The 13,302-nt window shown below is 44.0% G+C and overlaps 2 protein-coding genes across 9 annotated transcripts; both read right to left on the reverse strand.

Moving 5' to 3' along the window:
* Nucleotides 1-592: 592 nt before the first annotated feature.
* Nucleotides 593-11,453, reverse strand: LOC118509876 (PX domain-containing protein kinase-like protein). 8 transcript variants are annotated; one of them, XM_036051109.1, is made up of 7 exons: nt 10,421-11,453; nt 9,759-9,900; nt 7,513-7,656; nt 6,582-7,439; nt 6,195-6,508; nt 5,749-6,061; nt 593-2,450 (listed from the first exon to the last, which is right to left on the reverse strand). In XM_036051109.1, the coding sequence occupies exons 1-7, from the start codon at nt 10,523-10,525 to the stop codon at nt 2,197-2,199; spliced, it is 2,130 nt and encodes a 709-aa protein (XP_035907002.1). In that variant the 5' UTR covers nt 10,526-11,453; the 3' UTR covers nt 593-2,196. The 8 variants fall into 8 exon arrangements, with proteins under 8 accessions (XP_035907002.1, XP_035907001.1, XP_035907007.1 ...); XM_036051108.1 differs by having other exon boundaries at nt 5,749-6,073; nt 10,421-11,452; XM_036051112.1 differs by having other exon boundaries at nt 601-5,660; nt 5,749-6,073; nt 10,421-11,451.
* Nucleotides 11,454-11,621: 168 nt separating this feature from the next.
* Nucleotides 11,622-13,187, reverse strand: LOC118509878 (nucleoporin seh1). The gene is made up of 4 exons (XM_036051117.1): nt 12,976-13,187; nt 12,172-12,824; nt 11,950-12,095; nt 11,622-11,881 (listed from the first exon to the last, which is right to left on the reverse strand). Exons 1-4 carry the CDS (start codon nt 13,084-13,086, stop codon nt 11,712-11,714), a joined length of 1,080 nt encoding a protein of 359 aa, XP_035907010.1. The 5' UTR covers nt 13,087-13,187; the 3' UTR covers nt 11,622-11,711.
* Between the last annotated feature and the right edge of the window lie 115 nt (nt 13,188-13,302).

Here is a 13,302-nt window from a genome sequence, read left to right on the forward strand (position 1 = left end):
CAAGGACGCTGCTTGACATAGAGGATCGCCGAACCTGTTTTGGCACCTTTGATCCCTTTCTCCGTATGTGCCGCGATATAATATATATATCGATCCGTCCGTCCTTATAACTGTTAAGTGTCTTAACAATTAGGGTTCAAGGGGGCTCTGCGTGGCCGGTTGAATTATAATGACAATAAACAATACTGTAATAAAGAGCTCTTTTTATCTGAAATAGAATCTTGAATCAAAGGTCTGAATTTAGGTCTGGTCATGTAATGAGAATGGCACCAAACAAGTCCAGTTCGTAAAGTCTTTTTTTGTGAAATTTTGCATCAATGTTTTTATCTAAAAAAATCGAAAATTTATATAAAATATTACACACCTTTTTCGTGATGACCTTTCTTACTTTTAAATAGTTAAAATTGTCACATGATTCGTTAAATGACAGTTTAAGAGTAAACAATTGCTATAAGTAAAATAATAAAAAATAAATAATATTTCTCTGCTTTCTGACAATCTAATATAAAATGAATTTAAAATTATATAGAATTGAATTGAACTGTTGCAAAAACTTCAGTAATACAATAACAACACCACACAACAGCGCTACTCACAACGTACTCCAATGAAGACAGGTTCTTTATTTATCCGTTTTTTTGATTGGTTGTAATAGAAAGATGTTAAGAGATTCAGTTTTACGATAGTTTTCCTTTGTCTTGTTTTGCTTCTCTTCCATGCTTTGGTTTTCGTGTTTGCGTTTTCTTTCCCGCGCTAGTAGGAAGCCGCAGCACTTATTCTCACGCCAAGAAATCTTGCACCACACACGCTACGCCCGGCAAACAGCACGGCTGCTTCCAAATTTATGACAAAAGTTGATAAGATGTTTAACTACGACAATGTTACGAGTATGACGACGACGACGACGACGACGAGCAATGCATCTTCCGGTAATACTACACTTCCGTTATGATTTCTATTGTATTTAGTTTGTGTTCGGGCCACTGTTTTTGTTTTTTTTTTTGTTTGCGCCCATTTATGTTTACTTCTATCTCTTCTTCGGTTGATTGATTCTCTTGCACTACGCTAACGCGCTCTACATTAATGTTCTGTTTAACTTTTGTTGTTCCTTCCGTTCGCGTTACATTAGCGTTACATGTGTAATGTACGAGCACTGCTGAGGGATTAGCATGCACAGGGTGCGTTAAAAATTGGGCTAAGACTATGGGCAAGAAACCGGCCACAACTAGCACAAAATAGTTTAATTTTTTTGTTTAAACTTCATCATTTAAATCTGATATAAATATGATTTTTTTTAATACAAAACAGATCAATCCATTACATAAAATACAACAGTAACAGGCAATAGCATTAATTAAATGAAACAAAAGCCATTTTAAAATCGCAACGCTAGGATCAGTTCTATTGAACATAGGATCAGCATGGAATGTCTCATGCACTTAAACACCAATGTAAAAGCAAACATTTACAAATACATATCGAAAGCAACATCTGCAAAAGTGCATCACCCTCCAAGTCATCGTTTTCTAGTTAGCACATCGTTAAATACTTTAGTTCCCTCTATCTTTCCCTATCTCGCTGTTCAACCACTTTGTCAGATGGTTTTTTTTAAGAAACTTTTCTTTAAACGTTACGTTAAAATTCCTTATTCCCACTTCAGCTACCGACTACCGCCTCCACATTAGGATCGTGGTGGGGTATGCGTTTTGATCTCTTGCCTGTTTGTTTCTTTGTTTTACTTTTTATCATTACGGAATGGTTTACATTTAATGTGTGTGTGTTTTGTTTTTTGTTAAATTTGTTTTTAGTTCAGCATTTAGTTGTTTACTCACGTGCGTTACACAGTTAATATGAATAATTTCTTCCTTCGTTACAGATTTGTTCCATCGTTTTTTTTCCCCCCCAAATGTGCCGCATCCATTTCCCAACAGTTGTGCGCTGCTGTCCTTTCTCCCCCATCGTGTTTCGTGTTTCGTTTATGATTGTATAATATTGTTATCAAAGGGAGATATATCAGGATACACTTTTTTCCACATAAAATCACAATTATAGTAAGAAATACAGTTGGTTTTGTTGATTTTGTTTATCTGTGATCAGATGTGTTGGTTTTGTTTACTTTTTACTAGCGCTTTAGTAAATATATATTTATATGTATATGTATATATATGTATATGTATAATAACGTGTAGAAGATTCTCATTGTAACGTCTCAACAGCAGTAAAATACTTCCACGTGTGGACTATTGTTACGGGTGATATTAATTCATGTCTATCGCTATCCCCCCTATACCGGAGCGAAAGGTCCGCAAAACTGATGCGCGAATGTTGCTGCTGTAAGGACGGCCAGACCGGTATAACTATGCTCTGCTTCTTCGCATGTTTTTCTGCGCCTTGGTTCATGTTTGTGTTGTCCTTTATATGTCGCTCTTTCCGTGTGTGTGTTTGTTTTTCTGTTTAAATATTTTAAATGTTTTAATTTCAGTATTTTGTTTTTTTGTTTGTTATCTAGAACGTAATGGCACTAAACATATACTTTTAGTTTGGTTTGCTTTATCGCACATCTTTGGACTGGAAGCGTCCCTTTGAAAGCGAAACACCACCAACGATGGTGACCACCCTCCTAGACAGCCGTTCGAATCTTCTCAGTGACGCGAGGGCCACCATTTTAGCAGTACACTAAAGCCTCAGATGCAAATACAACATCTATTGTTATTAATAATATTATGGTACGGTACGCGATAGTTCGCTACGTGGCTCTAGCCGCTTTATCATACGCTAGTGACCATGGTGAATCGGCCGGGCGGTACCGACAGTCTGCTACCACACTACCAATCAACCGCTTGAAACAGATGCGTCCGTTATACATTTTTTTAAAAAGCCTAGTTTGTCCGATTAGGTTAAGATGTGCTCCTGTTCCTCTTTCGTCAGAGTTAGTGTTAGCGTGTCTGTCAGTGTGTTTGTGTTTTGCTCATAAGATCATTTCCATCAGCGAACAATGTTTTTTCTTTCCATCTATCTCTTTCTCTCTCTCTCTCTCTCGATCGGCAATTACAACGGACGATAATGATATCTATGTATGTGTATAATAAGTATATTTAGGTATACATCTACCATCTTGCATTCTGCGGCATTAACTCAGGAAACATTTTCAGCTGTTAATTTTAAAGACGAAATCTATTCAACTGATGCACGGATTACTTCCCACACTTATGTTCCTTACTATGCGTCGAACGTTTGGCTATGCAAATTATAGACGGGATAGTGTAAACATAAAACAAATCGGTGTTAACAAATCGGTTATAATACAACTCATATCACAAGTCAATTTTGCAGTTTTGCACTAAACATTAACAAGCGTAGGTCATGATTTAAATTTACATTATTCCGTTTTTTTTCTCTCTTTTGGTTGAAAGTAAGATAGCAGACTGACACAACTATACTTAATACGCAATTCCGTGCTAGCGGTACGGCGGTACGGTACAATATCACAAATAATCTCCACAGTGATGATATATTTATGCATATAGATTTGTTTACTTTCTCTTTTGTTTTTTTTTTTTTGAAAACATTAGGCGTTAAGTTCAATATTTGTCAAATTTCATTTCCATCAAATATTATGTTGCACGCAGCAAGGCAGAGATGTGATAGGGGTGTTTTGATGAAATGTTCGAAAAAGTCAATTTCCGGTCAAGTGCGAATAGTTTAGAAACTTAGAAATGTACTCGTACTGTAACGAAGGGCCATACGACATACGAACGCAGCATCGAAATCAATATCTCTCGTGCCTATTTTTATCATAATCTTACTAATAAACCAGCTACCCAGCTACACACACTAATGGAATTGGTAGTCCTGCTGTAATGCAATTACATTCCGCAAACACGGAAACGGATGGTATGTGTGGTTAAAATTCCTATCAATATCCAACTGAGGTTCCTTTTTACCCTTTCGCCAATATTCGCTATCGTAATGGGGGGTTTTCCTAGTTCCTTTCCTCTGTAAATCAATGCTACAAATACAACAACTCGCTTTTCTCTCTCTCTCTCTGCATTTGGCTTGTCTAAATTATGTCTAAATATTTGGCTTCTGAGTAATAACAAAGAATAAATATACAGTTCTATGTGTGCCTTCGTGTGCCTCGGACACTTGACGAATTTAAAACGAAACAATGCTTCCATATAATGTAGCACAAGCAAACTGGTGTCTCAAACATTTAACGAAATACACCTCAACAAACGGATATTCATTAATTGATGTGATAACAATAAATGGCTAAGGAGTAGGTTAGGTCCATAGGTGTAAGTTCTCGGTGAATTGCGTACATGAGCACGTAGGACATATAAGTGATATTTAAATTAACCGTTAATTATATAAACATAATGTAAATTAAACTTAATAAAAGCTCGTTACAGTATTCAAAAGATATTTTATCACTTTATATTGTTTTTTTCAATGTATTTAATACGTTCGATCCTATTGTTGCTCAATACTGGTGTATGTTTTTTTTATTATTTAAATAAAATCAAATGTTGCATTTACGTATGTATTTTAAAACTTGCTAAAACGGTACCCAAAACTAGATGAATAGGTATATTAAGGTATTTATAAAAATCATTTATATAGCAATACGGCCAGGCCGTTCTTGAGGAATAAAAAAAAAAATAACGTAATACAACAAAATAAAAAATAATTATTTGAGCTCAAAATTTATGCAAAATTATGTTAAAGTTATCACTAAATTTTGCTGTAAAAAATGATTTCGCCGAATGAGAATGATTGACATATTTGAAGTATAAAACTAACTGTGAGTTTAAATAAAATCATTTTGTCCTATCTTTTCACGTTCTCATTTCACTGTGCACTTGTGGACCTTCACATGCAGCCTGTGGACCTTGCCCTGCTCCTTAGTCCAATAAATAACTACATGAAGGAACATAGAGAGTACGAAAAGTATTTGATTTTTTTTTCCTAAATATACGAAAACCATTCAAAACTTTACTGCTTTTTTTCAAAAACAAATATCACACAAAACCATATTTAAGCGCAAAAGAAAAAGCTAACAACGGTTTCGGTTGCACCTTCGCCGATTCCCACATTTCTAGTGTTACTTTCGTTTCCTTCTTACGTACTTCTATTACTTTGGCTACACGACTGTTTTGTTTGGTTTCTTATTTATCCTCGCTTCATTTACACTCAATGCTTTGTTAAGTATTTATGTAGTTAATAATGTTTTGGGATTTGATTTTGCTACTAGTGTTATGAAAAATTGGTCCAAAAATCGTGCTCTCATCCTCTGCCTGCGTGTGTTTGTCTATGTTTTTCCGAAATCCCTTCTCACTTGCGTTTGATTTGTGAACGATGTAGCGTGCACGCGTATGTTTGGCGTGCGAAGATCGTTTCTTCCGCTTTTTCCCCCTCTTTCAGTCAGTGGTTCAGTCCCACAGCCCACAAAACATAGCAAACATAGCAACGATGCAAACGAGCGTTTCATACAATCCCAATGGTTGCTATTACACTAGTGTGTGTGTGTGTGTGTGTGTTTGCCTATAAACAGCCTTTTCCGTGTGGCGGCGACCAATGCAACCGGGAGCAACGACGGATAAGCGGCGAAGCGATTTTATTTTCCACCCTCATCGGTTGGGCTGATCTTTTTCAGTCCGCTTTTGTTAAAATTGCAAATCGATTGTAGCAGAGCGCTGCGGTTACCGGTAGTCGATTCGTCGCCGGAAATTGACTTCGCAAGCTTACCTGAAGCGCTGGCGCCACCGGAGGCACCGGAATCGGCGGGAACAGGAAACAGTGGTAACGATGAGGGTGGGCCCGGAATCGGTGGCGCTGAGGGAGGTGGCTGGGGGGACGTACTTCCGCCGCTGTCTGTTGCGTGGGGCGGCGGTGACATCAGTGCTTCCTGCGGTGAGGTAATGCTGTTGGCACTGTCCGACTTCACGATACCGCCGGTCGAGCTGGACAGATGCACTGTGGCGGCCATCCCGGACGGTCCGGTCATCGGTGGACCGTTGTTTAGCTGGAGCGAGTTTTGAGCGCGCAGCTTTGCCTGCTTCTGCTCGTGTTTCTACAGTGAAGTATAAGGTAAGGATTTTTGAAAAGAACGAACCAAAGCACATAGCGAGGCATTAGAATAGAGATCGAACGGTAACACCGGCTCGCGCGCCGTAATCGTAAACATCACTCACAGCCTTCTGTTTGATCTTTTTCTTCTCCTCCTCGGACGTCATCATCTCCTGCACCCGAACCAAACGCTTCTGGTTCTTGACGGAGCGCTGTTCGTCGCGGACACGATTCTCAGTCTTTTGAACTGCCAGCTTTAGCTGCTCTTTGGCGCTGGTAGAGAACTTTAGATGTGGCTTCTGAACAGCGATCGTCGTCGCGTACAGTTCGTTAAAATGCCCTGCATACTCGCTGAAGAACGGGTGCGTCGTCAGCTGATCGAGTGTAGGAAGCGAGGATTTGCAGGCATCTTTCGATAGGATCGATTCCAGCAGTGATTCTACAAAGAAACCCCAAGAGAACAATGTATCGCGACGAATGCTACACACACACACACCCTTCATTCTGCTTACTTAAACTATCCGGACAGTCGCTTATTTGGCGTGCGTACGAATCCTGCAACGGGTAGCCCATACACATCTCGTACAGCAAATGGCCAAACCCGTACACGTCGATCGCTTCGCACGTGTTGATTTTGCTGTGCTGCACGAAAAACGGCCGATAGAAGGAGGGTACGCCAAAGATAAAGTTCTCCACATCCATCAGCTTCGCGATCCCGTCCACCACTATCACGTTGCCGCAGTGCACATGCCCACACGCCATACCCTTCGAGTGTAGGAATCGAATCGCTTCCAGGATTTGCCGTGCGTACAGCGCCAAATCCTTCAGCGGCAACGGCGTTCTTCCCTTCGGACTGCCGTACTTCGATAGGAACGGATTGCACGGACTGGCGGAGCACAGCACATCCTTCAGGCTGCCCTGCTTGTAAAACTTCCGTATCACCAGCGCCCCGGTATCGTTCGACGCGATATGCTCGATCGGCACGATGTACGGGTGTGCGACGCCGCCGAAATTCTTCAACACCGTATGTATGTCCTTCTCGTCAATGTACCGATCGGGACCGAACTCGGTCCAGCTCAGGATAAGATCATCGCGGCCACTGTGGTCCCTTGTGCTGCTGTTGTAATCCTTCTCGGTCGAGGTAGTGACGCATACCTGCGTCGTGTGCTGCTTGCCGTGCGATTGCGAGCTCGACTTGATCAGATGGTGCTTTGTCGTCGAATGGCCCGGCGAATGCTTGTTGCCCTGCGGTTTGTGTACCACCTTGAAATAGTGTTTCCGCAGGCGCCATCCAATCGGACCGAGCGACTGCCCGAGCGTATACACGCCCTCGGTGCGCAAGCTCATCGACGCATACTGTAGGGCCAAATCTGTCGAATGGAGAACCATTAACCCAAAAATGTAACGCAACCGAATACGGGCGATTGGCTGGGCGGTACCTACCATGGAACGGCGTCGAGTAACTGTCCGGATCGATGAACTTTTTGGTTGGTAACGATGATGCCAAAATGGGATTCATTAGTACCTGATTTATATACTCCTGTAATGCGTTCAACCGTTCAGCTACGAAATCTGGGCGCATATTACCTAGGGAAGGGAAGGAAGTCAAACGGCCCGGGAGTGGGGGTGGCATGTGATGTGGTTGTAAATTAAGGAACCGGAAGCAGTGTAGATTGCGATACACGGACAAAGGAATGAAGAGAGAGAGAGAGAGAGAGAGAGAGAGAGAGAGAGAGAATGTGATCCGATTAAAAGCGTATCTCTAATGAAACTGTTGTAGCCACTATGGCGAGCTGGTTACGAGGCCTTTGCCCGGCTAGGACCAGAGTCCCTGTACGGGCGGGCAAAGTTAGAGTCTCGTGAAGCGAAAGAGCGAGAGTGTGCCCACTGCTATCGAACATAGGACGATACGAAACCGAATCCGGTTAGTGGGAATAACAGGGCAGCTCGTAATGGAGACGTTGTGTAGTGAGGATAAAAAAAATACAGTAACAAAACGTGTCCTGCCATAGTGGTGGCTCGCGTACATCACTTCACTGACCTTTGTTGCTTGCTAACATGCTCATACAGTGCAGCGGTGTTGATTAATGGAATAAAATATAAACTATAAAACTATAAAATTTATACAACTCTTGAAAGTATAGCAACTTCAATGGAAAAAAATATATTAAATGGTCCTACAGCCTTTTCAAAATAGATATCCAAAATAAAATAGACAACCCAATCAAAATTTTAAAAAATAATAACGATTGGTTAATGCATTATAGAGCTGGTGAGTTCTAAAGGCATATTACAGGCCTACCTGTAATATGTAATATGTAAACTATTAGAGATTAAGCCATTATGAAGGCTATGTACGAATCATTTTGAAAAATTGAAAGCTCCAATGAAGGTTCTTCTTCTTCTTCCTTGGCACTACAACCTTGAAAGGTCTCGGCCTGCCGTTTCTGGCTTTCTATGACTTGGTTTTACCCATAGTAAGGTAGTGAGCCCTACGTGCAGGGAGGCGGTCCAGATGGGAATTGAACCCCGGTCCTGCCGTGTCAAGATGGGCACCTCGGCCACCCCCAATGAAGGTTTGAAGCCCAAAAAGTTATTACCTTTTTAACCGAGGTTTAATACACCTCTTTAACAATCGTTAAAGAAAATGAAGAGACAACATACTATAGACGTAATTTAATCTCAAAAAATCTCTTAGTGTGCTTTTTTCCAAAAACTACTGGAGTTCATATAGTCAAGAGCCATTCAAACGAAATAACTTATAAAATGATGTCCCTATAAATGCGGCCAGCACTGTAAATCATCCCTGTCTGTAAAACGGTGTGCACACGTTCACACAACAACACCAAATACACACACGCACGCATCAAGCATCATCCGTCCTCTACCGAAAAAGGGAAATGGATGCATCAGCGAGCAGCAAACACGCGGGGCACAAGCTGTATCTGTACAGCCATGACCGAAAACCGGAAGATGAGTGTGGTGGGTGGGGAGGGGTGGGGGATTGGTTGGCTGGTTGGTTGGTGTGCAAGAAAAGCAAATAGCAAACGGCCACCCCCAAAACTCACTTCCCACCCACCAACCCCCCTTTTGCCAACAAGGATATGTACGTCCGGAGGAGGAAAAACGAGTCCGATGGGGACGGGAGAAACCATCGATAGGGTGGGAATGTGTAAAACAAAAACATCTATCGATCGGAACCGGACTGCCGCTTTCCGTGGCTTCGTTGTGTAGTGGTGGTGGCGACGACATGCGTGTGTCGTCCACACCTTCCCACTCGCTTTCCGTACCGTTCGATCCTTCCCTTTTTTTTCGTTTTCGCTAGCGTACGGTTTTACGTTATTACTATTTCCTCTACTGGCGCCAGAGAGCTTTTTTTTTCTGCTCGGTCGCTTTACAGCATTTTTCACCGGCTATTCTATGCTGTTGAATGTTGGTCGGTTGGGTGGTGCAGCTTCGTGTTTCTCGCATTGGACAACTCTCGCTCTTTACGCCTGCAACATTTTCACACCCCCGAGAACAGAGGGGTTTGACTACAATAAAACCAAAAGATAAAAAAAGGTAATACACTTAAATCCACATAGTTATATTGCAAACATTACGGTAAATTAAACACCCCGGGGACATCATGCGTACAGCTTCCTTTTTCCAACTTGCAACGGCGTTGTGCAACCGCTCTTGCCACTTACCAATTAGCTTCTTGCCCGGGAATGACAAATCGATCCCGGAAATTTGCAAACACTTGTTGAGCGATGCAAAATCATTGTAGCGCCGCAGAATGCGCCAGCTGTTTTCCGGGCACGGTCCACGCTGTACTCGCAGCACATACTCCTGTGGGGTTGAGCCGTTGTTCCGGTGACACACATACATACGTACACATGGTGTGATGATGGAAGGATTTCGTGGGGAATGGGTTGAAAGAGCGGGCCACAAAAACCGATAAAAATAAAATCATGTCGCAAGGACGAAAAGAAACAGAAAATACAGGATAGTAAGAACAACACGGCACGGACATAGTGTAAGCTCGGGATAGGGGGAGACTGAACAGGGAGAGGAAGGAACTTAAAAGCTACCGGAAGCAGAAAAGGATATTCCATTCCGCTCTGGCATTTGGCCGGTGTATGTGTGCGAGCGTGCAAGTAGGTGTGGGTGCGGTGTGTGTGCGTGTGTGTCTGTGACTCATCATCGTTCGATCGGGGTCGTTTTCGTTACCCATCAAGGCACATCCCTTCGTCTCCACTCCACCACGGCCAATCGACCGCCAAACGGAGATGACAGACCACCATCACACCGAACACCGGAAACAAAAGTTACAAAACGGGGGTCCAAGCAGCCCATGAACGCTACTTACCGTATGCCCATGGATGGTTTGTGCTGTTTCTATAGTGCAACAGCAGGTCTCGGTGTCGTCTAGGGTAACCTTTGTTGTGGTTTCGGTTTGCTCATAGAGTGCCATTTGTTGGACGTGGCGCAGAAACAGCAGCAGCAATCGGATATGTTCCCCGATCCCGGAAAGCAAACAGAAACGGAACACAATGCTCAGCCTGACGTGATGATCCTTGGCTCATTGAAACTGTGTCGCGAGAAATAAGCGGACCCGGACTCGGAGTCGGGAGTCTGGATGTCCTAAAAGAAAACGATGGCCCTACTGCGGCTAGCAGGTTGAATGTCCTGATGACTGTTTCCACCCCGAGTAAAGGGACTGTTCACTTTTTCCACGCACAGCCACACACACACTCGTACGCTCACACCGGATCTAGTGTTTCATCACCGGGAACACTCCCAGGGCAGGTTAGCACGCGCATACACACGTGTACACTTTTTCCATCGTACACATCCTGCGCATCGTGTCTCGTACAAACGTTTTCCTTCTCCTTTGCTATTCCATTTCCAGACGGGTTTTCCTGACGGGGTTTAGCCCACTGGTTTGCCTGCTAGCCCTTATGACGCACTGGACGAGTTTGGCTGGATTTGTTGGCAAGTCTAGCAACGATTCAGCTTCTTGGACACTGTGCATGCACCAGCAGCCCGCAGCATCTGGACGATTCCTGAATGCACCTGAGCTGGACAGAACGGAACGGACACAGACACACACACATACGTACACACTGCGACGTAGGACGAAAACAAATCCGCCAGAGCCGTAGCGCACTCTTGCACTGGATGAATCGCACAAATCAAGGTGTACGCAAAAGCAGCAACCAGCAAGTACCACGAACAGAAAACAAAAAGAACTCTGCTTTACTGCCGTTTGGCCTAATGCATATTCTTATCGGGCCCTGGCCCGTCTTTTGGGAGCCGCAAACGCACGCACTACGGTGGATTTCTACGATTTTACGATTGTTTTACGAGAGACCAAAATTTTGATTGATTTTTCTTCATAGTGATGGGCACGGTACAGCACGGAACTATCGTTCCGGGCAGATGAATCGTTTCGATCCGATCACTTTCACTTGCGATTTCGCTGTTTACATCGTTTTCAGTCGCGGAAATTAGAAATTAATTTTTAAATCCTACATTTAGGTACAACTGACTTCTCCAATTAGAATTAATAATGTTGAGTAAGCTTCCATTCCCGGTGTAACATTTATTCAACAGTATTTTTTTTCCAGCAAAGCTGCAGCACATTCCACGCCATCGGTCTAATGTCGAGGAACCTGGCCCGGATGAGTGATGGTACCTCGCTTGTAATATTTAGCCGTTGCATTCACTATACTCGACTTCAGCGAGGCCGTTACCGACGTTTCCGGAGCCGATTCCGAATTTTCTGCCTTGAGAACAGCGGCACAGCGCCAGTTTTTCAAATAGTTCACTAGAAAGTAGAATGAAACGTTTGTGTTACCTTGTGGCACCAGGTGCATGATTGATTTCATTACTTACTTTTCCACATTCTAACACACCCGTCATCACCAGTCGAAGCTAGCATCGTTCCCGTGATGTTCCATGTTACGCGCCACACCGTGCAGTAGTGGTCACCGAACTGGGCTGCCGGTTGTATTTCCAGTCTTGAGTTTGCCGTAGGATCGCTGGAAGCAGACAACAAACGCCGTACAGGATTACTCAGTCGCCCAACAGTTGCACCACCTTTCCCCCTACACTTACAGAATTGGTTTGAGGTTGAATATTTGCACATCCTTGCTAGCGACGGCCAAAATGTGATAGCTGCGTCCCACGTTCGGCGCGAACGCTATATCATGCACCGGCTCGGTAATGGAATTGATCGTCTCCGTCTTTGCCCAGCGCCGTGCATTCTCGCTGTACTCGAATATGAACACCTTACCGCCCGTGCTTTGCGACGAATCATCGCTGCCGGCAGCAATCATTGCGGGATGCAGCCGAAACATGGACGGATTCCACGTCAGACAGCTCAGCGGAATCTTTACACTAATCTCGTGCGACAGTGTCCACTGGGACAGGTTCATAATGTCCGGCGCTTCGTAGATCCGGATCACACCGTCGGCCGAACAGGCGGCCAACATCAGGCCCTGTGACTTGGGAGCAAACTTTACATCCGTCACGCTGGTCCGAGAATCGACCAGGTTCGTACGGCGCACCCAGCGCTTCAGCGGTGGCATCGCTGGGTTTGTTTTCTCGCCCACCGTTTCTTCCCACACGGAGACGGTTCGGTCGAACGAGCTGGTTGCCAGCACTTGCCCAAATTCCGGATGTGCCCAGGACAAACGCCATACCGAGCCGGAATGTGATTTCCAGCTAGACGTTACACTCCACACACCCTGCTCGTTTTGGTCCCATACCTACGAAACATCCGGGGGGGGGTGGGGGGGGGGTGGGGGGGGGAGAACGGAATCATTGAACGACACCGAAACGGAATGCAAGCCGCACAGACACCCGGCACGGCATGTAAACAACAAACCACCGGATGCGCGCGCGTTTTCGCTTCCTTACCTTCACGTACTGGTCGCTGCTACAAGTGGCCATCCGCTGGCCGTAGTAATCGTACGCAACATCGTGGATTACGTCCTTGTGCTCGGTATGGATAATTTGCGTTTCAAACATAATTTCTCCCGTTTCGTTCTACACAGGACGCTGGCGATACGCAGGTTTTGTAGATTCGCGAGGCAGTGGCAATTCGTTTGACGTTCCGAGCCGAGCGTTTGACAGCCAGCTTTCAAAACAAGCAAAACAAAAGGAAAAAACCCCACACACACACAGACGCACCTTTCAAACGGTCCAACAATAAAGTGAAATTGTTCAATGAAAAAGAGCGGTTAA

This window comes from Anopheles stephensi, chromosome 3 (assembly GCF_013141755.1).
Source record: "Anopheles stephensi strain Indian chromosome 3, UCI_ANSTEP_V1.0, whole genome shotgun sequence".
Lineage (NCBI taxonomy): Eukaryota > Metazoa > Arthropoda > Insecta > Diptera > Culicidae > Anopheles > Anopheles stephensi.